This window comes from Mugil cephalus, chromosome 1 (assembly GCF_022458985.1).
Source record: "Mugil cephalus isolate CIBA_MC_2020 chromosome 1, CIBA_Mcephalus_1.1, whole genome shotgun sequence".
In the NCBI taxonomy this organism is placed as follows: Eukaryota; Metazoa; Chordata; class Actinopteri; order Mugiliformes; family Mugilidae; genus Mugil; species Mugil cephalus.
In genome coordinates, this window is record NC_061770.1 from 12,587,275 (window position 1) to 12,612,708 (window position 25,434).

The 25,434-nt window shown below is 41.2% G+C and overlaps 3 protein-coding genes across 6 annotated transcripts; all 3 read right to left on the reverse strand.

Annotated features, from left to right (window-relative positions):
• Window positions 1-1,475: 1,475 nt before the first annotated feature.
• On the reverse strand, window positions 1,476-5,158 carry kctd6b (potassium channel tetramerization domain containing 6b). Its single transcript, XM_047570391.1, has 3 exons — window positions 5,006-5,158; window positions 3,243-3,344; window positions 1,476-2,971 (listed from the first exon to the last, which is right to left on the reverse strand). Exons 2-3 carry the CDS (start codon window positions 3,267-3,269, stop codon window positions 2,285-2,287), a joined length of 714 nt encoding a protein of 237 aa, XP_047426347.1. The 5' UTR covers window positions 3,270-3,344; window positions 5,006-5,158; the 3' UTR covers window positions 1,476-2,284.
• Window positions 5,159-5,339: 181 nt separating this feature from the next.
• Window positions 5,340-9,553, reverse strand: abhd6b (abhydrolase domain containing 6, acylglycerol lipase b). Its single transcript, XM_047570379.1, has 9 exons — window positions 9,355-9,553; window positions 9,076-9,208; window positions 8,347-8,503; window positions 7,812-7,925; window positions 7,598-7,730; window positions 6,582-6,739; window positions 6,368-6,422; window positions 6,174-6,274; window positions 5,340-5,950 (listed from the first exon to the last, which is right to left on the reverse strand). Exons 2-9 carry the CDS (start codon window positions 9,198-9,200, stop codon window positions 5,771-5,773), a joined length of 1,023 nt encoding a protein of 340 aa, XP_047426335.1. The 5' UTR covers window positions 9,201-9,208; window positions 9,355-9,553; the 3' UTR covers window positions 5,340-5,770.
• A 4,288-nt stretch (window positions 9,554-13,841) lies between these two features.
• Window positions 13,842-25,203, reverse strand: slmapb (sarcolemma associated protein b). 4 transcript variants are annotated; one of them, XM_047601445.1, is made up of 11 exons: window positions 23,309-23,403; window positions 22,971-23,030; window positions 20,899-21,027; window positions 20,721-20,795; window positions 20,307-20,609; window positions 19,640-19,910; window positions 19,301-19,472; window positions 17,233-17,367; window positions 15,697-15,784; window positions 15,580-15,595; window positions 13,842-15,292 (listed from the first exon to the last, which is right to left on the reverse strand). In XM_047601445.1, the coding sequence occupies exons 2-9, from the start codon at window positions 23,020-23,022 to the stop codon at window positions 15,701-15,703; spliced, it is 1,221 nt and encodes a 406-aa protein (XP_047457401.1). In that variant the 5' UTR covers window positions 23,023-23,030; window positions 23,309-23,403; the 3' UTR covers window positions 13,842-15,292; window positions 15,580-15,595; window positions 15,697-15,700. The 4 variants fall into 4 exon arrangements, with proteins under 4 accessions (XP_047457401.1, XP_047457392.1, XP_047457384.1 ...); XM_047601436.1 differs by lacking the exons at window positions 15,580-15,595; window positions 23,309-23,403 and adding an exon at window positions 25,110-25,203; XM_047601428.1 differs by lacking the exon at window positions 15,580-15,595.
• Window positions 25,204-25,434: the final 231 nt, after the last annotated feature.

Sequence of the window (25,434 nt, forward strand, 5' to 3'; positions counted from 1 at the left end):
TTCCAGATGACAGCAGTAACAGACCAACAGTGGCCACAATGGTTACGTTTATACTTTTAATTACTGCTGAATATGAGCTGGTTCACACTCACAGAAAGTCTCGGATCCTATCCTCACGTTGATCATGATCCACTCCATGACTCCGCCGATGCAAAAAAAGATGGGAAGGAACCTGTACACCCCGAAACGACGTTTCCCCGGGACCAAGCTCAACAAACCTTTGACGGTTTTACTGCGGTAAAACATCGCGGCTAACGGGCATACAAAGGTGTCTGGTAGTGCAACACCGAGGGAGAGTCTCCAGGTAAGTTACCAAAAGTAGCTCGGACGGACCTTCAACATGTCCTCTGTGCATGTTATGAGAGGCGAGAGGGTTCGGTCGTTTTGTGACAAGGCCCAAACCAAGCGGGCGGAGTTCAAACAAATTCGAAGACAAACAGGAGGAAGCGTTTTGTTTGCAAGGAAAACGAGCGCACCCCGGAAGTGTCGTAACATCCGGTTGTGTTGCGATAAACGTGATTTAAAATAGCCGAATTCTGACTTAAAAGTAATAAAACGTCGTTACGTGTTCTGTGTACACATTAATGAGATAATTGTATGTTAACAATTGTATTTCAAAAATATTTTTTGAATATAATTATTCGAATTTAAAAACAATATTTGAGAATAATTATTTCTGTTTCTTTAAAAATGTCCCAGATTGATATTGAAAAGTATAAATTAACATGATCTATTAACTGAATCTGTTTTAAATTGTGGACAGATACTGATACTATTGGTGTAAAAAGAGACAGCTACTAAAAATTGTTCACACTTACATACAAAACAATTGTCAATTAATTACCCGTTAGCGATCAGAGGGGTTGAATTTTCATTAAATAATATGAATTCCATAAATGTGGCTTCTTTGGTGGCAGCCTCTGCTAATAGCACTTCAATCCACAAAAACTGTCAAATATGGAGATAGGTTCTTTAAGCAGATAGTTGAGAGATGTAGTTTATGAACGCCAGCGACTCAAGCCAAAAATCTATTCTGTGCATTCACAGCCTATGAACAAGAATGTATCTCTCACTGAATCAATATAAAATATTGTTGGATACTTTAAACGATAACAACTTCTGTGAATTGATATATTTATTTTTGAGGTTGATAAAAAATAGCACCAAGTTTATGTGACAGTGTGGTCTAGTGTATTTTACAGTGTTCTTGTCCAATGAATGATGGAAAAAAAACGCAACAGCATTTACAAAAAATCAGATTCAGCATGTATTTTTCAACAATTCCACCTAATGTTAAAATGTATTCTTCAAATAAATCATTGCTACAGATGAGTTCGATAAATGATGTCCTGTTGCTTTAACATTTATAGTGAACCTGTAAGTGACTGTAAGGAGCTTTGATCAAGAAAAGTTGAAACACTGCCCAAGCTGGGTTCACACATATCCGAGTTTGAAGTTCCACCATGAAGCAAAAGTAACGAAATGAAATACACAGACGGTTTATTTTGGCTGAGATGACCAAACACATCACATTCGATATGAACTCTAAACTGTAACAGTACTGTCAGCAGATACATACAGTATACATACACAAGACGTTCAGACACATGCAACAGCTACAGAGGGGCTTCAGAAATAGTACCATACAAGGGGATAATAGAGTCGTAAGAGACTAATTTTCTACCATAAACTTAGCAGAAAGCTATTTGGCTAAAGGTAATTATAAGTTATTATTATAAAAAAGGAGGAGTCCGAAAGAAAGTTCTTTGTACAGCGTCTCAGATCCAAAATGAATCTGTACATTTAAGCAAGAGAGCTTTTGCCGTCTCTTCCTTTTTTCCTACAAATTGTTGCTGAAATTTATATTGCTGCTACAATCACTTTATTACTGACCTTTTTTAGCCACACTTAGTCTCACTTACTCCCATAAAAATGCTTTAACATCCATTTCAGCATAATTGTGGTAATACAGGTTCCGTACGTAAACTAAATCATAATCTTCTGTCCTTTCTGTTTCATAAGAAATGCTGTTATGGATTTGTAAACCATACAACCAAAGACTATTCCTCTTTTAAGAAGAGCCAAATATGTGGTGGCAGCATGGATAAGATGTGAATAAATCATGAATTCACATTATTATTATTTTTTTTTTTGCCATCTGGACTTTGAGCTTTGTGCACGTTACTACAATAAAATCTACATTATTAGTGATACATTGATAAAACAGAGGTCAGCTTTGTTCTTTGTGTAACACGAAGACAAGTCCAACAGAAAATGACGGAGTTCAGTCCTCAACTTTATGGGCTGGTCTACAGAAAGTCCAGTGATGCTCCACAGTGTTCTCGTTTGCGCGCTCACTCATGTGGTGCACACGTGTGTTCCTTATGGTGAAGCCTTGCTTCATTATGTAGTCCATGAGGTGCACCCTTAGGGACACCTCTTGATGATAGTCACATGGTCCAAAGGTGAACGACACCTGGCAATCTCTGGTGTCCATCATGTGTTTGTTCCACTTGGTGAAGTTGTTGGAAATGCCTTCTAGGAGGGCGTGAACTTTCGTAGTGATGGTCAGCTGCGTGATGATGACAGCGACCGGGTTTGAGTACTTTGACAGTTTTCGAGTGCTAGACAGCTCCACGACCTGCTCGAAGATATCGGGAGGGTACAGAGGCTTGGGGTCGTTAAGGCACTGGATCAAAGGTTCGATCTGGTAGAAGTCTGCCTCTTTCCTCAGGAGGTCCGTCTCTGTGAAGTCCAGGGGAAGTGTAAGCTCCGACGTTCTCAGGAAGTTCAGGATGTACCGGAAAAGCGTTCCATCGCGATCGATGAAATAATTGCCTTGGGAATCGCGAGTCGTGGGGAAGTCTCCCCGAAACATGGCGCCCAGCATGGAGTCTGGATAGCGCTGCAGGGTAGATAAACTGGTGGTGTACAGGTGGCCTCCCACGTTCAAGGTAACAGGAGTACTCATCTAGGGCAACAAGGAACGTTTGTTTAGTTATGGCAAGTTAGTTTTGCATACTGTTGTAGTAGGCAAGTGTGAGAAGTAGGAAGTACATATACACTCGGTGTCCAATTCATTAGACTCGCCGAGCTATATTAACGCATTAAACACTGTAGTTTCATACATTACCTAGTAATAAACTGCATTAGCTTCAGCTGAATGTAAACTAAGAATAAATTTAACATTAAAACATTTTCTTTTTAAACCATAAACATCTCCATTTCCAAGCACCTCTTACCCTATGGCCCCAGTCTCCATTATCCATTTGTAGAAGAATGCACACTTGGTCAGAACCAAATTACAGAGGGAACAGATGAGGATCGTCTCACTTCAATGTCACCTGTGGAAAGCAAACAGACAAAAAACAGTCATGAGTTGTAACAAAGTTTTAGATACAGAATAAGTCAGACACTGGTTGTGTTACATTGTGCTACATGAATATATTCTTCCTGGGTTATATACTATATTTGTTTAAATCAGTCACCTGCAGACGTTACAGGTGTACATATGTGGACATATCCTGCCTGTTGGCTGATGACTGGGTTCATATCCCTTTATGTCCACAGACACATTTATTTTGTTCATCAATATATTGGATACTAGATATCAAAAAGCTTTATGCATTTTTGATAAGCCTGTTACAATAATGAGACACAAATATTGTTTCGTCAATTATTACCAATGGTTCAAAATGGCACAAATCAACGATGCTGGACTTGTATGGTCCAAGAGGGTGGAGGGTACATATAAATTATGTGGAGGGTGCAGCACTTACAAAATTACATTTTGGGGTCTTAACATGAGGGCCACCATCTGGCCATTTGCTGTCACATTATTTGTGAAAACCTTTGCACACCATTTCCAGTTAGTGTGCCAAGTTTCATTTCTCTAACAAAGTTAACAGGAATTTGAGCCTCAGCAGTAGACAGAAATTAATACTAACTCAAAAAAAAAAAAAAAAAACTCCTGGGGGTTAAAACTCGGACACGGATCAAAAAAACAGCATGTAGACATGGCGAGATCAGATGGCCGATGCTCGTGTGTATCGCAACAGCTACAAAACTTCAAATGACACTTGCAATGAATAACAGATGACAAGATGTCAGAGATAATCATTTACATTTACCTGGCATGCATGCATTAGCCCCAGCAGAACAATGAAGAACCATTTTGGTACAAAGTTAGTCCAGGTGACCAAACAAGGTCAGTTATAACAGTAGAAGTAGCACTTTGTTAAATCTGCAAAATCTAATAATGGAAGTAGTGCACTAACAATGGGATTCAGACCAGATTCAACGAGTTAACTATAGAATTTAATAACCATTAAATTGATTTGGGGACCTTATTCCCATCCGTAGACAAAACGTGTGCAGTTAGTTTTATACTAATTTGTTATTCACATTTGTTGTGGTAACAGTGTGACAGGCTACTAGGTGGCATCGCTTTGTCGACCTCGTTTCCAGGTTCAAAACCGAACTGAGCATCTCGCGTTTCCTCGTGGGAAACCCTCTGAAAACACAATGCATCAAAACGAAACCTGGCGCTGATCATCACAAACCAGGTTTAATTCAGTTTTTTTAAGCTCTTTTAGCGACACTCTCACAGCGGTGTCGGCTGCTGCTGGAGACAACTAACAGTGAATGTCTGTGTTCCTCTCCAACTAAAAACATTCAGACACAGCGAGTTTTTACTACATTTGCTGCCACGAACATCCAGAAAGACGCCGAGCAGACATCTCAAAGTGAATTGTTAAGTTGTGCCTTAAACTCAGCTTGGTCACACTGCGTTACGTAGCGTTAAATCCAATAAAAGTGTTTGTTTAGTGCTAGCGTTGCTAACAGCTAACTAGCATGCTAACGCGGCCAGCAGGCGTTAGCTGCTGTTACCACGAGAGGTTAACACCGGGACCTTAAATGAACTACGAGCCGGTTCAACAGCTAAAACGAAAGCCTTACCAACTCTCTCCAAAGCCTACTCGTGTTTTTTTTTATTTTTTTTTACCTGTAGCAGCGGCCTGTGGTTTGGGGTTTAACGGTGCAGCCAGGGACTCATTGATGTTTGCAGCTGGTCGTGGTCGCACCGGGCTGCAGCAAAACTGCGCACAGAGGGAGGGGGGAGGGAGGAAGAGGAGGATGTCCTGCTGCAACCACAGTCACCTCTGCATGAACACGTCCACACACACACAAAGATAAACGCACGGAGCCTTTTTATTATTACATATGTGATTCTAAATGAATCAGCCGGTACATTCCTGCCTGCGGTCTCAACAAGGAGCCATATATGGTCACTTATGTGGTTTTCTTTCAGCCAATCAGAGAAGATCAAAGAAACGTGTCTCGGGCCAGATTCTTATCAAACGTGGTCTTCAAGATCCACCTCTGCATGATCTCTGAGCATAACAGCTTTATTAAATACCAGGAAGAAGTGTCCTAATGTGGTCTGTTGTGATAATGTGTTTGCCTGAACTGCCTGAATCAGCTCTTATGTTCTAATGGTCTAAATACACGTTTACATTTGTTTACCACTTAAGGGAAAGGAACCATATATGGTAAATTCATTAATCGTGATTTTAAAAAAATTCACAAAAGTAAAAAAAAAAGTCTTCTCATGCCCTACAATAACACTCTAGGGTTGAAATTCAGAACTTCCAAGTATTTCAATGAGTGCCCTATAAAGGTTTAATGAACATCCGTCTACATTAGCATGTCACGTTTAAGTTAGGTGCAAAGCATTAGGGACACGTGTAGATGCTTAAAAGTCTTTAGTTCAGGAAGATTTCTTTGTGCCACTCTTGGCATTCTGCTGCAAGATGATGAACTCCAGGATGAGTTTGGCTGTGCGACTCGGCCGCTCCATCACCACAGAGTGACCGCAGTTCTCCAGCAGGTCCACCTTGCATCCAGGCAACAACTCTGCAATGACGGCGGCTCCAGAGACATCCACCACCTGCACAAATGCGGGACATTTGATATCACACTTACGACTGTGAAGACATGAGACTGAGGCTTGGTTATCCAGACATTAGCTTAGCCTTTAGAGAAACCAGAACCACCGCCTACAAGTTTGAACACGGGCATATCAATCTTAGGATTAGTGTAGAAGCAAACGCTGCCAGGTATTCACTTATGTATTTACACAGGCTTTGCTGAGTGTATTATATTATAATTACCTGGTCTTGTTTGCCCCATATCACTTGTAAAGGTGCAGTGATTAGATGCAAGTGCTCCTGTAAGGCGTATCTCGACTTCTCACCTACAATCTCCATAAAAACTAAGAAAAAAGGAAATTATTATTATTTTTTAAAAATCATGGACTATAATGTGCTTTTATATGCTATAATGTTTTCAAACGAAGTGAACTAACCTTCTTGATAAAATGTGTTGTGAGGTTGGCGGACATCGACTAATCCTTGGAGAATCTAAACAAAGAAAGCTTATTTCATGATCTTCCCTCATGGAGAGGAAATGGGGGAAAAAAAGAAAAGAAAAGAAAAGAAAAGAAAAGAAAAGAAAAGAAAAGAAAAGAAAAGAAAAGAAAAGAAAAGAAAAGAAATTCATATTTCAAGTGTGGACCTGACCTGCTGAGGAATTTTAAAGCGAACATGGGAGCACAGCCTGAACATGTCCTCCATCTCTTCGGGTGTAGTGGGGATCAGAGGGATATTAATTGTGTAATTGCTGTGCTCCAGGTCCTGCAGATGATTGTCAAATTTCGTCTCACACGGATGTCTTATGCCTGCGGGATACGAGCGGTGTTTTGAGGTGAGAAACTAACAGTGATTATGTTTGGATACATTTTGCTTGGAACAAAACTGCGAATTAGAAAAGCACAGGTTACAGCCAGAAGAACACTTGTTAACTGTTTCCGACATTTTATTAAAGTATCAGAAAGAGATTATAGGCATGAAACAGGTTCGTGCTTGTATCAGAGAACTATTTAATAATGATTGAAGATGAGGGACAAATCAGATATACCGACTTTTAGCACCTCTAATTAATTGTTTATTAGACTTTTTTGTATCAAGACAGGAAGCAGCCAAAAATACTGGAACATATTTCTTTAAATTAATTATGTTTAAAGGGGAAGCCACAATACATCATAATTTGTGTGACATGATTTTACAACAACACCCTATCCTCTAAAGCTAACCTTCATTTGTGATTAGGGTAAGGATTTAAAAATTAAATTTAAGTTAAATTGAATTGTTTAAATATAGTTCAGCCACATTTGCTTTATTGCTTTTTCTGATTTTAGGCAGCACTAACACTAATCTTTGAGTGAATGTTTCTTGGCAAACTCATTCATTTTTTTTTTTACAGAGGATCAGATTATATCCACAGTCTCTCTCTTCAGATCCTCTGTAAAAGTGAACGGATTCTCCTCGTCCACTTACGAGGGACCGGTCTGGTGAATGATGCTGCAGCACTGCATTATGGGAAATATTAAGTCCGACCTTTGCTCTAACCTCACAGAATCCGTCTTCACCTTAAAACCGACTTGAATTTTGTCTGCATAAGGACATTTAGTCTGTTGAAACTGACAAACGTCCCCACAATATAAGCAATAGAAATAAACACACACATAGTGACTGACCGTCTGGACATATGAGAGTCATGCTGCAGATTTCTGAGGGATAGCAGGCTGCGTAAACCCCGGCTACGTTCCCTCCCATGGACGTTCCAACGAGATGGAACGGTTTCCTGTTTAGCCGGACGGTTTCCACAAACTGAGAAGAAAGAGGGACAAGAACAGGTGTTAGATACCAGGCACTCATAAATTATATTTAAAAGCTGTGTCTCCGGTCTACCTGATGGATCCTTCTGACTTGCCCCTGAATGGAATAATCCTCTGTGTTGGTGCGTGTTGTCCCCTCGTGGCCGGGCATGTCCACACACACGATGTGCAGATGTTTTGGTAGATACTACAGAGGTATTAAATAGTAGAATAAAAGTACAACGATGCCTCTAATATTTGAATCAGTGGAAACCTCATGAGGCTAGAAGAATCTTGTAGGAAACTTAACAAGTAATTGTGAATTCAAATCACCACTGAAATTTAAAATTTAAAAATAAATCACCTTTATGAATTTTTGTAGTTTGAATAAAGGTTTGTATTTCCAGAAAGTTATTCTAACTATCAACAGATATTAGTGGTAAATGTGAACGTTGGATCATGTGACTGACAGAATGTAACACGCCTGGACCGTAATATTACTGTTGTGTTATTGTATACGTTACATCTAACACATTTTCATCTTGACCTTTGGTGTCTTATATTTGCGGTCTCACATGTACTGAGTGGTACACTCAGCCTCATCTCTGTGAGTTTAGTTTTACCCCAACCTTGACAACAGTGAGCCACGTGTCTTTGTGAGCAGAGAAGCCGTGCAACATCAAGATGGAAGGTCTCATCCCAGGCTTTCCTCGGTAGGAGAAACAGAAGCGATAACCACCGCAGTCCGCGTAGCGCACCTGCAGACCCAGAGTCCTCCTCCAGTACCTGGAGGCCAGGGCATAACGGGCGTGGTTTACTTTGGGGTCATTAAATACTATAACCGAGCTGCAGTTCCACACTGTATAAACTCATTAAAGGATTAACAACTTAAAGGAATCGGCCTTGATTTTTAAAGTCACTCGTAATACAACGTCTTACAATGTTTCTATATAAAATAGTTATTGGTCCCTGTAACTGCAGCCTTTCTAAATCAGAAGTGACCACGTTGTTGTTTCTCATAAAAAACAAAGGCACAATGAAGAAACATAAAGAATCAAATACATGTAAAACAGAGGACATTTTAATTTTAATTTTAATGATGTAAAATCGACAATCTGTGTTTCCTCTAAAGAATAACCCATATCTATTTGTGGGATAAAGACCTATTATTTTCCTATTTGAATATAGGAGCAGTCATACAAAACAGGGAAATACGCTGTAAAACTGTGCAGAGTAAGATTGTAGAACATTTGCGGTGGAGTTATTATTTCTGGATCACCTCTGCAGTTTAATGGAGGCACCACAGTAGCTATTAAAATACAGGATGATGGAGAGCATGTGACAGCAATCTACCTTACCAGTAATAAACTTTAATGAGTGCAGAGGGCCAGAGAAGGAAGGACGCCAGAAAGGCCAGGATGGGAATAGCCAGCGTTCCCCCGGCAATAATAAACAGGTTGACCACATCGAGATCAGCCGCCATGTCTCAGGCTAAAAATACATGAAGGCACACTGATTACACATCTGGCGAAGGACACGTTAATCACATGATGAATAAAACGTTTGTGGAAAGAGAAGCATGCATGCAGCTCACAAACTGTCTTAGCCAAAATGGATTTTAAATAATAAAAGCTTACTTTTCAGGTTACTTTTTTTCCCTTCTCTTTTCTTCTGTCAGAGACAGACACAGGCGGCCACTGGTCCAGCTTTGATTTCTGTTGCTTTACAGCATGCAGGCATGTGTAAAGCAACAGTTTGATGTGTAGAAAGTGTAACCGTCAGTGCATGTATTTCTTAAGTTTGAAATAAAATGATGTCCTTATGAATGTGGAGGGCAGTTAGTCCTGACAGATTGTGCTTGCTCTGGATAAACTCATTGATTAATACTCATCATTGGGGAAAACCGGGCCACTACATTATTCGGTCAATCTTTTAAAGTGAAAGTACAGGCTAGGCTTCGCCTGTGACTGACCAAGGGCAGTAGGGCATTACACAGAGGCACTATATATACATATATATATAGATTCATTTGTATATAATAAAATGTAGTTACAGCAAATTACGGCACAGATTATTTATTATTTATTATTTATTTATACAGCTCGCCTGCAACAAATTATGTAAGAATAATCACTGACCCAATCAAACTTATAATCACTCATGACTCAGTATTTTCAGATGTTTTTCTGTATTACTGACACTGTACTGTCAGTCTACTAACTGAGTAGTATATTATTCTTTTACATGTTGTTTTGTTTGTTCTTTACGCATCTTGCATCATGTTTCCACATCTTAAAAGTATTTCATAGAACAACTGAAGGAGCTTTCTCCATCTTGAATAAAATGTAATTTTGGGCCACTTTGCTGGGCAAAACAAGACGTTTAATGACACCTGAATAGTTCTGTCTTCCGTTCTTTAACTGAAGACCGTTCAGAGATATGAATATTAAAATAAATGCGTGATTCATAAAAATAATGTGAAAAATGTGTACTACTATTACTACTATTTTTAATTCCCAACTTAAAACACATGGTGAGAATTTTAAATTCCAAAGCAGAAAACCTAAACACGTAGTTCATTAGTAAAAACCTTTTAGTGAGAGGAAGTTTAAAGTCTAGACCTCTCCATCACTCACTGCTGGAAGCTGTTCCTGCTTTCACAGTTAATCTGTGTCACACACTGTCACACACACACCACACAGCCAGGGGCCAGACTTACCACTGGGTGTCATGATAGAGACACACTGTGTTCACTACAGTGAGCAGGGAACATTTGAAGCAGTTTTGCACAAACCACTGGGTGTCATGACATCCACAGACTTTGAGACGTTACCGCCCCTGCTGATGTTTGTTCTGATGCAGCTGTGGACTAGGGATTTGGATCTCTGGCTCATTTTTTTTTTTTTCTTTTTTCACCAGAAGGAGTTCCCTTTTCGACTGCGGGGAGGAAACAGAGCCCATAGAGTGTGGAACATGGTGCCCTCCTGAGGTCACACCGACTCAATAGATCCCCGGATGCTGTGTGCGCTTACATGACGTTCGCCTTTTAAAGGTCCACACCAGTGTTTTTTCATGTGCTCGCTTATTAATCTGATACATACAGCTATGTACAATGCATCATAGCATCATCGTCTCCATCATAACCACTAGCAAAAACATTAAGAATTCACCTGCATTTAAGGTGTTAGAGTCGATGAAAAAGCACAAACTCGGCTAAAAGATTTGTTTTTCAAAGTGAAAGGAAATACAGGATGCTGCCTTGATTTAGCGCATTTAAATAATAATATTAATATTTGACTTATGCAGTCTCAGCAAACTGTGCTTTGATTTGGGGAAATTACTTATCACTTTCTCAACAGACAAACTGTATGTAAATAATAGCTACCGGAAGCCAAAGACCAGGCAGTGAACACACCGCCTAATGCAGTGTCTTTGGGCTGCATCGCGGTCCACCACAGCTGACCTACATACAAACTGGAGCAGAACAAATGGACACAGCAACTGTGTTGAGAGGCTCGACTTGCGTGGGAATGATTCTCATATCATATTTGGGGCTATATAGGACGGACGGGCCGTCCTCAATCTGCTCGCATGTCCCCCGGTGTATTCCCCAGGTTGTCTGAGCCGGGACATCACATTAGCCCCAACGTCCAGCCATCGCATTTTTATCTTGAGATGGATCCGTGACGCTGCAAATCTGTCACAAAATGTGGATCAGGCGGATGGAGTACTCATCCACGCGGGGTCTGTGACGTCCCCCTAACCACCCCCCCCACGCAGCAACTTTCTAGGTATTGAGAAATTTTGCGAAATTTGACATTTGGTAACAGACTTCTCACCCATTGAGAAATATGACACTTCCTCCTTAACAGTGAGTGCAGCCGGCCAGCCCGGACTCATTGCACAAGGACACTTCAGCATGTGGTCCACGTACTGGGGATTAAACCACTAACCCTCTGGCTAATGGACAACCCACTTTACCTACTGATCTACTTTAACAGCTGATCAAACTGTGCCATCGTGTGACACTACCAACCAATAAGAGAGACACTCCAGGAATGTAAGACCTCTGCCCTTTGGACCATTCTCAAACCTTTGTCGTTTAGTCCGGTCACAATGGATGAGTGAAATAAACAGTTGCTAACCGTTAGCCACTTCTGTTTCCGTAACGTGCTTGTTTTTACAAGACAGAGCTGTTAGCTCTGGGCTTAACCCCCAACCTGGAAGACCAGTGGATTGCTCTTTGTCTGCCCTCTGTCCTTCGGCCTGTGCACAAAATCACATAAAACCGAGAATCAACAAAGCCAGGAATGTGTTCAGAAAGCTGGACAACATACAGACGTCTCAGCAATACAGAACCATGGTTCTAGAGTGCACTCAAGTTATATCAAATCTACGTTCGATCCACCCTCCTGCATGGGGCAGAATACTGGAGAATGACAGGACGTGACACAGGTCAACTCTGTCAGTCTTCCACACAAGGAGTCTGAGAAGAATCTGTTGGATTGTTTGGCCCAACAAGGTATTAAATGAAGAAGGTGCAAGATAGCATGAACAGCGTAACAAAGCAGCACTGGTACTGGATTGGGCATGTTTTAGGAAGAGAGAAGACAGTATGAGTAGCCCTTCATTGGACAAATGACCAAAGACCAACTGGCGTCGCACAGTAGATGAAGAAATTAAATCTATGAACCTGATATGGGAAAATGTCTAGAAAATAGCCCAGAAGATGAATCATGGTCTACCTGGACTAACATCAGTTAGTAACCTGAGGGCCGGGCAGACCAACCTTCACCTGTTCCTCACCTCTGTAATTAATGAGCTGAAGCTCCTCGTGTTGCTTTGATCGGCACATTTTGCTTTCAAAAGAAATCAATGGAAAATCCAACCAGGCCTTTCTGGGTGGAGTTTGCATGTTCTCCCTGTGTCTGCGTGGGTTTCCTCACACCTCCAAAGACATGCTCTTTAGACGGTGATCCTAAACTGACCCTAGGTGTGAGTGTGAGTGTGAATGGCTGTTTGTCTCTGCGTTAGCCCTGCGATAGACGGGCGGCCTTCCCAGGGTGTACCCCACCTCTCGCCCGATGACAGCTGGGATAGACTCCAGCAGCCCTAGTGAGGATAAGCGGTAGTAGACGATGGCATGAGATGATCTTTATCAGAAGAAAACAACTATAGGTTTGAAAAAAAAACCTTATCAGGCACCTTATTAAAAGTTGTTCTTTGGGCTCCCAGTGCCTCCTAAATGAACACTTATTTTTGTATAATCTGAAGCAGGTTTTGCATTGTAGCTTACACCCTGAGGCTGTAAGAGAAAATCCTGATAACACGGCTATGAGACTGCCATGTTTATTCTGTCAAACTACAGAAAACAGAAGAAGTACTGATGACAAAGCAACTTTTGCCTATAAAACAAGCAAAAAAAAACAAAAAAACACTGCAATTGATTTAATATTTTTACTAAAAAGTGTTTTTATTCATAGCTGAAGAATTGCATACCTGGGCAAACTATAATGAATTATCTCTGTAGATCACCCTTTGAGATATATCCAAGCCTCTACACAACTTTACAATAAATGTCTCAATCCATTCAATCCTATAAGCATCAACTATCATGACCAAGCGTTTAAAAACTTCCTTTGCTGAATATGTGGATGATTTCTCAGTAAATCATCTCTGTGACATCTGAAGGGGCAACAATAAACTCCAGCTTGACTCAACTCACAAGTCACACTGAGGGTTTTCGGCCGCTCAGTGCCCAAACGTGCCCATTGTGTGTCTGCTCTTTCCCCATGTATTACAGTTGGCCAGTGTTTACCTCACAGAGAATCTCTCTGTAGCAAACACCTCAGGCTTCCTGCTGTCTTTAAATATCACGTGCTTATACAGGAGCGCGATCCTTAATGTCATGGGATGCTGGAGGGCAGTAGTAAAAATATTCAGCAAAACATATTTACCTCACCTCAACGTTCAAACGCCGCACACACATACTGTATGCACTCCTCTGCAGGAGGAAACAAAACCTATGGCAGCAGGAGGTCGGAGCTCATCTTCACACAGCTCGGCCACTTAACAGAAGTGAATGTAAAGTGCAATAATCTTTAATTCAGGTCATTCAGAAATATTAAGGTGAAAAATACATTGCTTTAATATTTATTTCCAGGTGATTTAGCAAATCAACATAATCATAAGTACACCAAGGTAATATGTATGTATATATTTAATGATGACTCTTTCATTTTCCACAAACTCACATGAAGCATGCAAATATTTAACCAATAGACAACTGAATAAACTTAGCTGCGTGTTTAAAAGTAGGTTAAAAACAACAACTGACATTTAACCTACCACAATGACGTCTTCCAGTGACTATTGGTATGAGGAGACACAATATACTTGTTACACAACTTATTATGTGTTAAGTTTTGATGAACTTCCCTTTGGTACGCAATAGATGAACTATTTATCAGTTGAAGTTATATATAGTAGTGCAATAAATGGAAATGATAAATGATCTTCCGCCTTTATGTTCTTGTTAAGGAGAAGAAGCTGCAGCGAAAACTGAATCCAAGTGGCAAGTAGCTGGTACAGAAACAAAACAGCTATATGATCACACAGTTCATTAGGTACCCTAACGAGAACAAATGCATCCCAATAAAACACTTTTATAGGCTTCGTGAAGGTTATTCTGTTCTGTATATGTGGAGGCTGTATATGCGGGGGGATTTAGAGCTGCGCTGTTACATCACAATACATTAGTTTTCACCAGTGTACCTAATGAACTGGAAAGTGTATTTTATCATTACAACGTTTAACTGAAAATCAGAAGTCAAATACACAGAATATTTGCAGTCTACAAACTGAAGTTGTCGATAACGTAACTCTAGGTCTAAAGGCGAGCTGCTATGGCTCCGTGTGACAACGCTCTGTTAAAATAATAATTAAAAAAATCCTGTCCAAGCTCAACTTTATCAAATACCTTCACCAGACTCCACATGTGTCAGACTTCCATCCTCATACCGTTCCAACATGTACCGACGTACCGTTACCCACGTATGGCCTTCATCATGCACTCCATTAGGGGCTGTGTTACTGTGGCAATATTTATTATTTTGACAGTTACATATATGTGCTACAGTTAGACAAGTTCAAGTGATCCACCTAAAATCTCACATAGATACTTAGTCATAATTAGTGCGTGGAGTATTTCTTTTTTACATTCATTAATGGGAAAACCCTAGAAGTTCAAATGGTAAACGAAATACAACACCGCTAGGTTTCCTTCAAATAACAGACTTACAAACTTGTTGATTTGCACACAAAACGGACATTCTTTTATTAACGTGTCTGCCATCTAAAATAGAGCATCTTAAAAATTAAACAGAGTTAAATACGAGCCCTCCCGATTAATAGTGCAGATATGATGAGGAGGGCAAGTCTGGCCATCTGACGACAAATATAGGTTCAACTTGTTGTGTGTGTTTGAATGAGTTGCCTTCAGGTCCTGAAGAGAGCAGCAGCGGTCACAGCTGTTAGAGCCACGGCAACCACAGGCCCCCAGATCATCCATGGTTTCTGAAAGAAGTGGCAACACAGACATGGAAAGTTGAGCATCACCGCATGGAACCGCCCATCCAAGGATTGCCGAAGCTTTGACAGAGGGAGCTTGCAAGTGAGATCAAGGCGGTGCACAGAGAAGTTACGAACAGCTCTTTCAGATAAAGATAAGCATCATCCAAGCCAACTGAGAGTAACTGTTGTTAAGCATGTTAAGCCATCCAGACAGGACAAACAGATGTCAGATGTTGGAACTGTATGATTAGAGGGGTTAGATTTCGGAGACGACAAGTTTTGGAGTTTACCCTGAAGGAAGGCAATCTGGGGGAGGGATGGGGAAAGCCAAATTAAGTCATGCAATGGTTGAAAAGACACGGATGAGAATGAAAGGTGCAGGCCGACTTGACAGGAGTAATGTGTACCTTACTACCACAATGCGCCGAAGCACCAAAACAGCAAAGCCAGGATAAGGCCGATGACTATGGCTTGAACGGGCAGCGATAGGGAAGTCTACAGAAGGGAAGGGATATTATAGTAATCAACCGCAACGCGACAAACTGTGGCTGGGCGCAGCTTTATTAATACAACCTTCAGTCAGTCAGTGCGTTTACATGCGCCGCTAAATCGAGCTATGCTTGAAATTCAACGTTCTGAATGCGGTCCTAATCCCAGTTTACATGCAGCGGAGACGATTGGATAACGGGAACATGTTCTCCTCCTCCTACACACTAGGTGGCGATATGCGTCTTGTCGGCAGGTTGATACGCACCCCTTTCCAGTTGACCTATTACGTCATATAACAAACAACTGGAATATAACGTGCGCGCTACTTATTTTGCAGATAAGATCCGCGCTATCCCTCAGGTGGTTTTTCTACTGGCTATGTTTTCTTTTTCTGCGACCAACTTTCTTGGATGTTTTTTGTTCTGGGGTCATCCACCAGACAGAGCATGCACACATGTTTTGTCTGGTTAAACACAGATTCAGGCGTATACATGCCAGAGAAAATCAATTTCCAATCGCATTATCTGGGTGTCTTAGTCGGATAAGGAGAACTCTGATTTTAGTCGGAGTAACGTGTTTACATGCGCTCAAGTTGTCCAGTTAAAGTTGGATTACGGCAATAATTCGTTTTTTCCCCACGTGCATGTAAACGTACTGAGTAGTTTGTGTCTGTGATTGGTGTTTATAACAATCTCAAAGTCACACGTCTGTCAGTGTCATAATGGTGCGTTCACACATACGGACAATAAAAGAGTTGGCTTCTAATAAGTATGCATGTTTGTTTTATAATTAGTTAGGTTTATTTAACATTATGTTACTTGTTGAAAGTGTTTTAATATCACGATGCCCAAACCGTCTGATTAGTATTTCCACTTATTATCTGAGCTCGGAGTGGTCACAGTGTTGTTAGTTGTGACTGGATCATACCGGGCTGTGTCTCTCGCTCTGTGTCGCAGGATAATTGCCTTTGCATAAAGTACCACCTTCATTCTTTTCCTCTGTCGTGTCGCCAAGTGCTTTTCGAGTCAGTCGGGTTCAGCAATTACACACAATGAGGCAAAGCCAGATTTCCTACACAATAAATGGCAGCTGCCTCTAGCCCGGGTTTTTAAATCCGTATATGTGAACACCAAAATAAATAAATAAATAAATAAATAAATAAATAAATAAACAGTGGATGAATAGAGGGGAGCAGGTGTGCTGAGCCAAAAATATTGTGAACCTCACAAAAGATTCATCTTTTGTGACTGGAGATATTTCACAAAAAAAAAAAACATGTTCAGTCTAATGTCGTTGCCAATTTGCAAGCAAGTTTCATGCCCTCAAAACAGCTCAAGATATTTGGTCCTTATAATGGAATATAATGAAAGGTATGTTTATCAGAATATAAGGCATCACTTCTCAGTGTTGTGTGATCATGTGTGTTATGAGACTTGTGTGTCAAATAGTCTCACCTTTGTTCCCTTCTCCTCTAATTCCTTCATGCTGGCTTTGCACTCCTCAAGTTCATCTGTCACCGCCTGTTTTTCCTGCTCAGTCTTCTCGTATTTTTCCTTCAGGTCCGACAGCTCTGTCTTAGCCTCCTCGCACTGCACCAAGCAGATTCATAACATTTAAATTCAACAAAACACACCCCTCTATATCCTTACAACACAGTGTCTCAGCATGACTTGCTAAATCTGAAGGTGGGAGTACTTATGAGGTGGTATCCATTTCTCACAGGCTCTGTCCTGTTTACGGGATAACTCAATCTCTTCAGCACTGATGAGTTTTCTATTTATTTAGCTAACCAGGGCACTCTGTGTACACTTCCATTCAGCAACTGAATGAGCAGTGGCACATTGGGACGTTTGGTTCGGGATGACTTCATCTCTGTTGAATAGAGGCCTCCTGTCTGAGTATCACAGCACTGGATGACCCCTGTACGCCCGGCTAAACCTGACTGGGAACACACAGTTGTGTCACAGCTCGGCCATCAGAGAGGAATCTATGGGATGTTTGAACTGGAGGAAGCTTTACGTTTTACAAGGCTGTGATTTCAGTCACGTCATTGAAGTGATTTAAGTAGCTCCGTGCAGCTCTCTTCAACACTCAGCTGCGTTGGCTGTGACTTTCTTCCGGCCTCGATGGCTGCAACGCTCAGTCTCTAAATAGAAAATCGGTTCTCACTGGCCCCAGATTCACTGTGATGCACGGCTGGTCCAGTTTTCGAGCACTATTCCAATATAAGATGTTCAGTCTATCTCCGTGTGTTAAGCTCAAAGTCTCTCTCATCTGACTTGTAAAAATGTCCAAGTAAATAAGTAAGTAAACCTTACTTGTATAACACCCCTCACAGCACAAATGCTATACAGCAATAGAATAAAAAGCAACAATCTACAGTACATACAACACAAATAACAGTAGAATAAATAGATTAAAATAAATAAAAGGGTGAACAGGTGACCAGCTATAGGCGGATAAAGGCCTGCCTGAAAAGGCGGGTTTTCAGCTTACTTTTAAAAGACACATCTGAGGGGGCAGTTCTCAGATCCAGGGAGAGGGCGTTCCAGACCCTTGGAGCTACTAAACTAAATACGACGATATCAAATCATGTTTACAGGGAAATAAATAAATAACGTACGATAAGGCAGCTCGTGTCCAGTGGGGAGCAGATTGCAGATGATAAACACAAAGCCTAATGCTTTAGGAGTCTCTGAGAGGAAATATCAATCTAAATGGGCTCAGAATTCCCACAAGTATAGGGCTCTATAAAAGTCATTTATACAGTGCAAATACTGGGGGAAAAGGGTTTTGATTTACTCTTATTCCAGGAGTAGACAGAGCAATATTGCTGAATGTGTAATCATTAACTGTTGGTGAAATGGTTTACACATAGAGGTGCAGCTCGACAGTGAAAACAGACTACCGGTAGCCTGATATTATTATATTTGAATACCCAAGATATTAACCCTGGTTTTAAAATGGAGAGAAGGTAATTTGTGTTTTTTTTTTTAACATCAATTTACTTTAGGCTTATATGCTTATAAACCTTCACCTTGTACCTTGTCTTGCTTTCCTGCATCAAAATGACCATCTCTGTACACATAGTTATTAATTAAACTAATAAGTCATTAAATGGTTCTGTTTGTAATAAAAGTAGGATATCACCTGCCTTCCAAAGAGACCTTCACCCCTTGCTGAGAGTGCATGTTGGAAACTTCATAAATACTGTAACAGCTTGTCAACATTAGCCCTGTAAAGCAGCCAGGTCAGCAGCACACTGGCTACACCTCCAGTATCTACACTGGATCTGTTCTACCGCATGCTACCGCAGCTTAGCTCAAAGATCCATCTGTCATGTACATGCATACGTGGACAAAAACAGACTCGAAGCCAAACACATCTTCGGGCATCACTCAAAAAGCAAAACTGTAGCAAGAGCAGTTATGTGGCAGAATTGAGAAATGTGAGAGATAGCAGGCAGGATATTGTTCTGACTTGTTGTGTCCTTTAGGCTGATGTCTAGTCCTGATAGCATACCTCTCTCTGCAGAGCCTTGCTCTGGCTGTCTGCCTCATCCAGCTGCGTCTGCAGCTTGGTGCTATCCTCCTTGTGCTGAAGCTGCAGGGCCACCAGCTTCTTCTCCAGCTCCTGCTGGGATCGCTCGAGGGCACTGAGGCTGTTGTTCAGCTCAGAGTTCTGGGCACGCAAACTGCCAAAAAAAAAAAAAACAACACAAGTTCAATAGGTAAAAGATGACTAAAGGAAACGTGTGGTATAGTGTGCAGCAAAGCACAGTGGAGCTGAGTTCAGTGAACGAGGCAGAGGGAGCACAGAGGTGGGGGCGAGGCTCTTGGTAATGTAGATCAGTGCACTGACCTGGCAAGGTCCTTCTCCAGCTGCTGCTGTTTCTGCAGCGCTGCCTCTTTCTCAGTGCGCAGTGCTCCACACTCGTTCTGCAGGTTGCTCTTCTCTTTCTGGTGGGCCTTGAGGAGTTCCTCCTTCTCAGCCCTGAGGGAAGCGCATTCGCTCTGCAGACTGCTCCTTTCCCTCTGGTGGTTATTCACGATGTCCTGCTTCTCAGATCGCAGGACGGAGCATTCCTTCTGGAGGCCGCTGTACTCCGCCTGCATGGACTGCAGCTCAGTGGCTGCGAAAGAGAAGGTTTTATGTAATTGTGTTTTATCGGAGCAGATGGTCTGTTTTGCATTTGCTTACAGATTACGTTCATATTACAACAAAACACGTTTCTAATAATAATTCATAATAACACATATGCAGCTACTGAGCCCCAAGATTTGATTACGAGTACTTTTAAAGCTTTTAGTATTTATCGTCTACCCTACAATTAAATTCATTCAGTGTGGCTGCTTTACAATCTAATCTTCAATTTTGCAGGTAATAGTGTTTTTAAATTTGTAAATTTGTAAATATTTGAGATTTAAGAGCAAAGATCTTTCCATTTATGCATGACAAATAAATACTCCTATTATGACATTTATTACATCAGATTATCTACCATCTAATACAATGCAGCATGTAGCACCTTGTATTTCTGCAGTTTTCTGCCACTGCTTGCTCTGCTGCTGAAGATCACGCTGCAGATTGTCAATCTCCCTCTCGTATTTGCTGGCGGTCTGACGCCATTTGTCCACATCACCCGAGGCGGTTGCCAGGTTAGACTGGATGGCAGTGACGTCACGGTCGCGCTCGGCAGCGGCTGCCTCGAGGGCACGTTTCAGCGACTTCACCTCATCACGTGCACTTTGTAGCTCGTCGCGTGAACCGGAGGAGACGTCCATCTGCTCTCTGAGGACGCCCATCTCATCCTGGAGCTGCCGCAGCTGGCCTGTCCAAGCCACGGTTAGCGTTAGCAGGTGGTATTATTGTTTATTAAGACAAACTTTGAATCGTACTATTGAGACACAAACCTCCTTACTCCATAAACACAAAGATCTACCTTGAAGAAGTTTGATCTGTTTTGCAGATTCATCAGCTTGTTGTTTGCGGCCTTTCCTCTCTTCCTCCAGGATCCCTACAAAACATAATCCATCATTCATTTGGAGTTGGCTGTGTTTGCAGACTGTATGGAAAAGAGCAGACAGAGCGTGTCAAACATCCACCGTTATCCGTGTTACCTTGCAGCTCCATGTATTTATGTTTCTCCGTGTTAGCTTGCTCCTGGGCATCTCGCAGTTCATCTCTCAAGTGCTGAATCATTTTTTCTGATTCGCCAGAGGACCCCAAGTTTGACCTGGTCAAGTCATCTAACACAGAACAAATTGTTGATTTTGGTAAGACATTTCTTATCATGAACATCTAGCCGTAAGGGCACAGCTTCTTAACGTCCAGCAAAGGTCAGCCGACTACACACATGGTCACTGGATTATGATGCATCAGACAGTAATGATGGCATTTGAGGCAGTTACCATAAAAACACAAGGATAACAAAAAGTCATTTAGCCATTTTTATTCTGCGACAGTCCCAAATATTTAACCAGGGTGACTAGATGATTTCCCATGATATTAAAATGGGTCTATTACATGAACTAATTGCTCACCCATATATAGACACAACTGCATTTTCTGTCCAAACTGTCCATTACACCAGTCTCATACGAGTCCCTGGAACATCTATGTTGCTTGTTAACAGTAACAGTTGCTGATGCAAGTATCTGTAAACTGGACACAAAGGGAGTAGACTTGCCAGTTGTCAAGGATCTGTTGTGTTTCCCCAGTGGTGGAAACAAGCTCCACAAATACTTGCGCTTTACAAATACCCAATGAATATCTCGATCCCCTAATCTAGTTCGGCCCAGAAAAGAGATGACCTCATCTCAGATGGTGCATTTGGCACAGGCCAAAACGAGAGGCTGGACAGGTCAGGCATGTGCACCATAAATGGTCACGTCACAGGACTTGGACTCCCATGAAATGCTGCATTTATAGTGAAAACTGTGATGTCATTGTTGTCTGGGGCTCATGGTTACATGAGCACAAAAACACACACACTTGCATTCTGTTAGTAGCGCTATCAGATGGTAGATGTCCGTAAAATTAACGGGAAGGAAACAAAGGCTTGGAAACTGGTGACACCCTCTGACTGGAGCATAAGACCACCCTGCTGTGCGCCAGACAAAGAACGAGAGGGCTGCACTCCAGTGTGTCCACCGTGCGGTTTTCCTTGTTGTGTGCATATGCATGAGTGAGACCCAGAATGTGAGTGGGTTCCCTGTAAGTATGTCGTCTGTCTCCAGACTGTGGGGACGATGAATGTGTTCTGAGGAAAGCACGAGGGACAAAGGGTATTCCAGTTGAGTGCAACATGTTATCTTTAGACACATTTGTTATTGTGAACCCGCGTCACAGAATGACACATGACAAAGTAGTAGTGGGATTAGTCCGTGTTTAAAATTATCTCACAGACTAGTTGGGGATATTGAGCATCAAACTGCCTCAAGTGATGAGAGAGGAAAAAAAAATGTAGGAGAAAGTCTTTTTATAGCTCAAGTGCTGAAGGCTAGAGCCATCGTGGTCCATCTTTTCTCGCTGCCTGTTTCCTTCCAAAATGAATGTGACAGCCTTCTTTAACCAAATCAGAGGGTTAGCGGCGTTCCCACTCAACCTCCACGGTCTTTGAAACTGCTGATCACACCGTCAGAGGTGATATCAATTTACAGCGACAAAATGTTCTGAATGTGAACGAAAGGGAGAAATCACTGAGACACTGTTGTTGTTTGTGAGGACACAGTTTGCTTTGTGTTCCCTATACACTGTGCAGTGTGGCATTACAAATTCATTCATCATGCAAAATTGATTCGCCCACAAATATGCGTGCACATTTTCTGTCATGAATGTACTGGACTATTGAGTCATCCGCTGTTTTCTATTTTAATCTGTCACCCTGAATGTCAGCATACATCGGTCAGCTGATGTGCCCTCTGTGCAAAGAGACTCCATCTTCTAATAAGCTGTTAACACAAGAGGAATCAGCCTCTAAAACAAGGCCATCTACATCCCACTGAGCTCTGGAGTCAAGCAGCTGTCTTTGTGGGTCCAGACACTCATTTAAAGAGTGACTCATGCTTTGTTACTTTTTTTACATTGACAGCTGGAGAGATGTGCCCAGTCATCTCAGGAGCCAAACAATGCCAAGTCATCCACGTACGTTATTCCCGTTATTTTAAAGAAAACAACAGAGTTACGTTACCTTCAATGAGTGACACATTATTCAGGGGATCATTCAGCTCTTTCTGATCCATTTGTTTATCTGTGAAAAGGAATTGTCATGTAAATATGTCAATACAGCTTTAAATGAATAATCCTTGTTGATATATCTTTATAAAATCTCTTAATTTAACTGACTAAGATTATGGTTGTTGTTATTTGTAGAGATTCTTTTTTAAGAGGCAAACACAAAATTGCATATTCATCTACCACTTTTAGAAGAGGCAGCTTTACAGAGCTGCCAAGAGATTCCCTTAAAGAAATAGGTCACAGAAAAAAAAAATACTAAAGGTTAAGAATAAAACATGCCAGAAATATTACCTTAGGTGGTCCAGGAGCTAGTGTGCTGTATGTGTTGAGGCTACAGCAGTCCCTGACATGAACAACTCTTCTCCAACTATCAGATTTTTTCAGACACGAAATGGAGCAGTCCAAGCAGTGAAGGGGGGGACCCTGATGAGATGACAGGCACTGTGTACCACACATCTCTACCACCGCAAGACTGAAGCCAGTGACAACAAACAACTGACTAAGTGTAAACTGACAAACACGTAAACTGCGATGAAATTATGCATTAAAGGGGGTCGGATGGATGTGCCAAAAAAAACGACCCCCCCTCCCTTTGTCTGACTGAAGTTCCCAGACCCTCCACACTGGGTCATGTATCCGAGTAGGGCATCTCGGAAGCTGCAGCTGCATACCGACACAGAGGGGTTTTGTTCAGGGTGCCGAGCTGCTCTCTGGCTGGTTGGTACTGATGTAAAGATCTACAGGATGACACTGAACTGGGACAGACACTATATGAGTGTGTGTGTGTGTGTGCTGTGCATGTGCTGTGCATGTGCTGCATCCGCATCCTCTCTTATTTTGCTTGGGGAGCCACTTGTTCAGCACTTGAAGCGTATTCAGTGTTGGCCTTTGGGGTTGGAGATCATGTCATCACGGAAGCTGAAGTTGTGCTGCAACTATTGGGATTAACTGTGTGTGTTGGGCTACAGAATAAATTGTTAGCTGTGCAGGCCGCAATATTGCAATGCAAGGGAGAGTTTGTTTAGTTGCTTTATTATTATTATTATTATTATTATTATTATTATTAATATCTTTACATTTAGTTTGAAATGTTTATGTGTGTAATGTTCTAGCACTAATAGTAATATAATTCCTTATCAATAAAATGCAAGTATGATCAGCATGTGTTCCAGTCGTTTTTTTTTCTTCTAGATACGTGTATGCTTAATGATAACATACTGAAAGAGCCTGGTAGTAGAATCAATACAGCTGTCCAGCAAAATACACATCTTAGTCAGTGTTGTGACTCTCACCAAGCAGGTGAGAGAAAAAGAAAAAAGAAACATACTGCCCAGACCACTGCCAACTCCCGTATTCATAGCAGAAACCAAGATGTCCTTGACTGATAGCAACAACTACAAATTACAATTGCTAATTTTGGCTGCAAGGACTTGCAAATAAGATTTTAAGCCCAAAAGAGTGAAACACACTCACATAGTGAAAACGTATTGAATTCTTACGTAACAGTCCTGCACTAAATCTGAGTTTCACGAAGGTTATAGTATACAACATTTATTTATTAGCCTCCAAGATGTATTTATTTTGGAGGATGTGGTTTGTAGTATAGTCCAACACTAGTCTGTTGTACCAACCAACACACGACAAACCCTATTTTAATCGGTGGCATCGCGTAAATAACTTATGTGTTTAATTAAACCCGGTTTAACAGCCAAAAAATCTGAAAAACTAAGCTAAGTAACGTTAGATCTCCATCAAACAAGTGTTAATTTAACGACTTGGTTGTTAAGTGGACATTGCAAACTTTTATAGATACTTGCTTTTATTACCTTTTAATACTTCAAAATCCAGCGTTTAAAGGGGCAAAGAAACAATTATTAATAATTAAAATTATAAACGAAAAGGGTACTGGCAATTCACTTTGACGGCTAGCTTAGCATTAAGCTAATCGCACGGTTATAGATGCTAATGGTTAATTGCTAATTGCAGGTGTAGCTAAGCGTCCCACGGCCTTACTTTAAATTCACAACTAACAATGAGTGTGCAACCTCGGAGAAAACCATATTGTGTGCACACCACAAGTGAAATGACTCACTGAAACTGTGCTGTGGTAAAAACCAGCCTCCTCTCCGGGAACACGGCCACGACTAAATGGTCCACGCGTGAAAGAACCGGCCACTAGACAATGAGACATTTTATAACATCAGAATATGTTAGTATTTCTTTGAGGCGTCACCGCGAGGTTATCCCCGTGATTAAATATTTTAGTTAAATGTGATTGACTCGTTCAAAAAACAAACCCACAATTATTTAAGAGTGACCTTATTTATTATTATTATTTCACATCTAATTTCATATGTGATAATTATTTCTTTATTTTTTTCCCCACACATTTTCATTATTTTGTACGCACTCATCAT

Coding starts and splice junctions, on each gene's coding strand:
- slmapb (XM_047601436.1), bottom strand. CDS start 23,022: ATGGATCAGAAAGAGCTGAATGATCCCCTGAATAATGTGTCACTCATT. Junction 19,911..20,306: donor GAAAACTGCAGAAATACAAG/GTGCTACATGCT, acceptor TCTCTTTCGCAG/CCACTGAGCTGCAGTCCATG. Junction 19,473..19,639: donor CTGGAGAAGGACCTTGCCAG/GTCAGTGCACTG, acceptor TTTTTTTGGCAG/TTTGCGTGCCCAGAACTCTG.
- kctd6b (XM_047570391.1), bottom strand. CDS start 3,269: ATGGATAATGGAGACTGGGGCCATAGG. Junction 2,972..3,242: donor ATGGAGACTGGGGCCATAGG/GTAAGAGGTGCT, acceptor TTGTTGCCCTAG/ATGAGTACTCCTGTTACCTT.
- abhd6b (XM_047570379.1), bottom strand. CDS start 9,200: ATGGCGGCTGATCTCGATGTGGTCAACCTGTTTATTATTGCCGGGGGA. Junction 7,926..8,346: donor CGTGGCTCACTGTTGTCAAG/GTTGGGGTAAAA, acceptor ATACCTCTGTAG/TATCTACCAAAACATCTGCA. Junction 6,423..6,581: donor GCTTTAAAATTCCTCAGCAG/GTCAGGTCCACA, acceptor TTCTTTGTTTAG/ATTCTCCAAGGATTAGTCGA.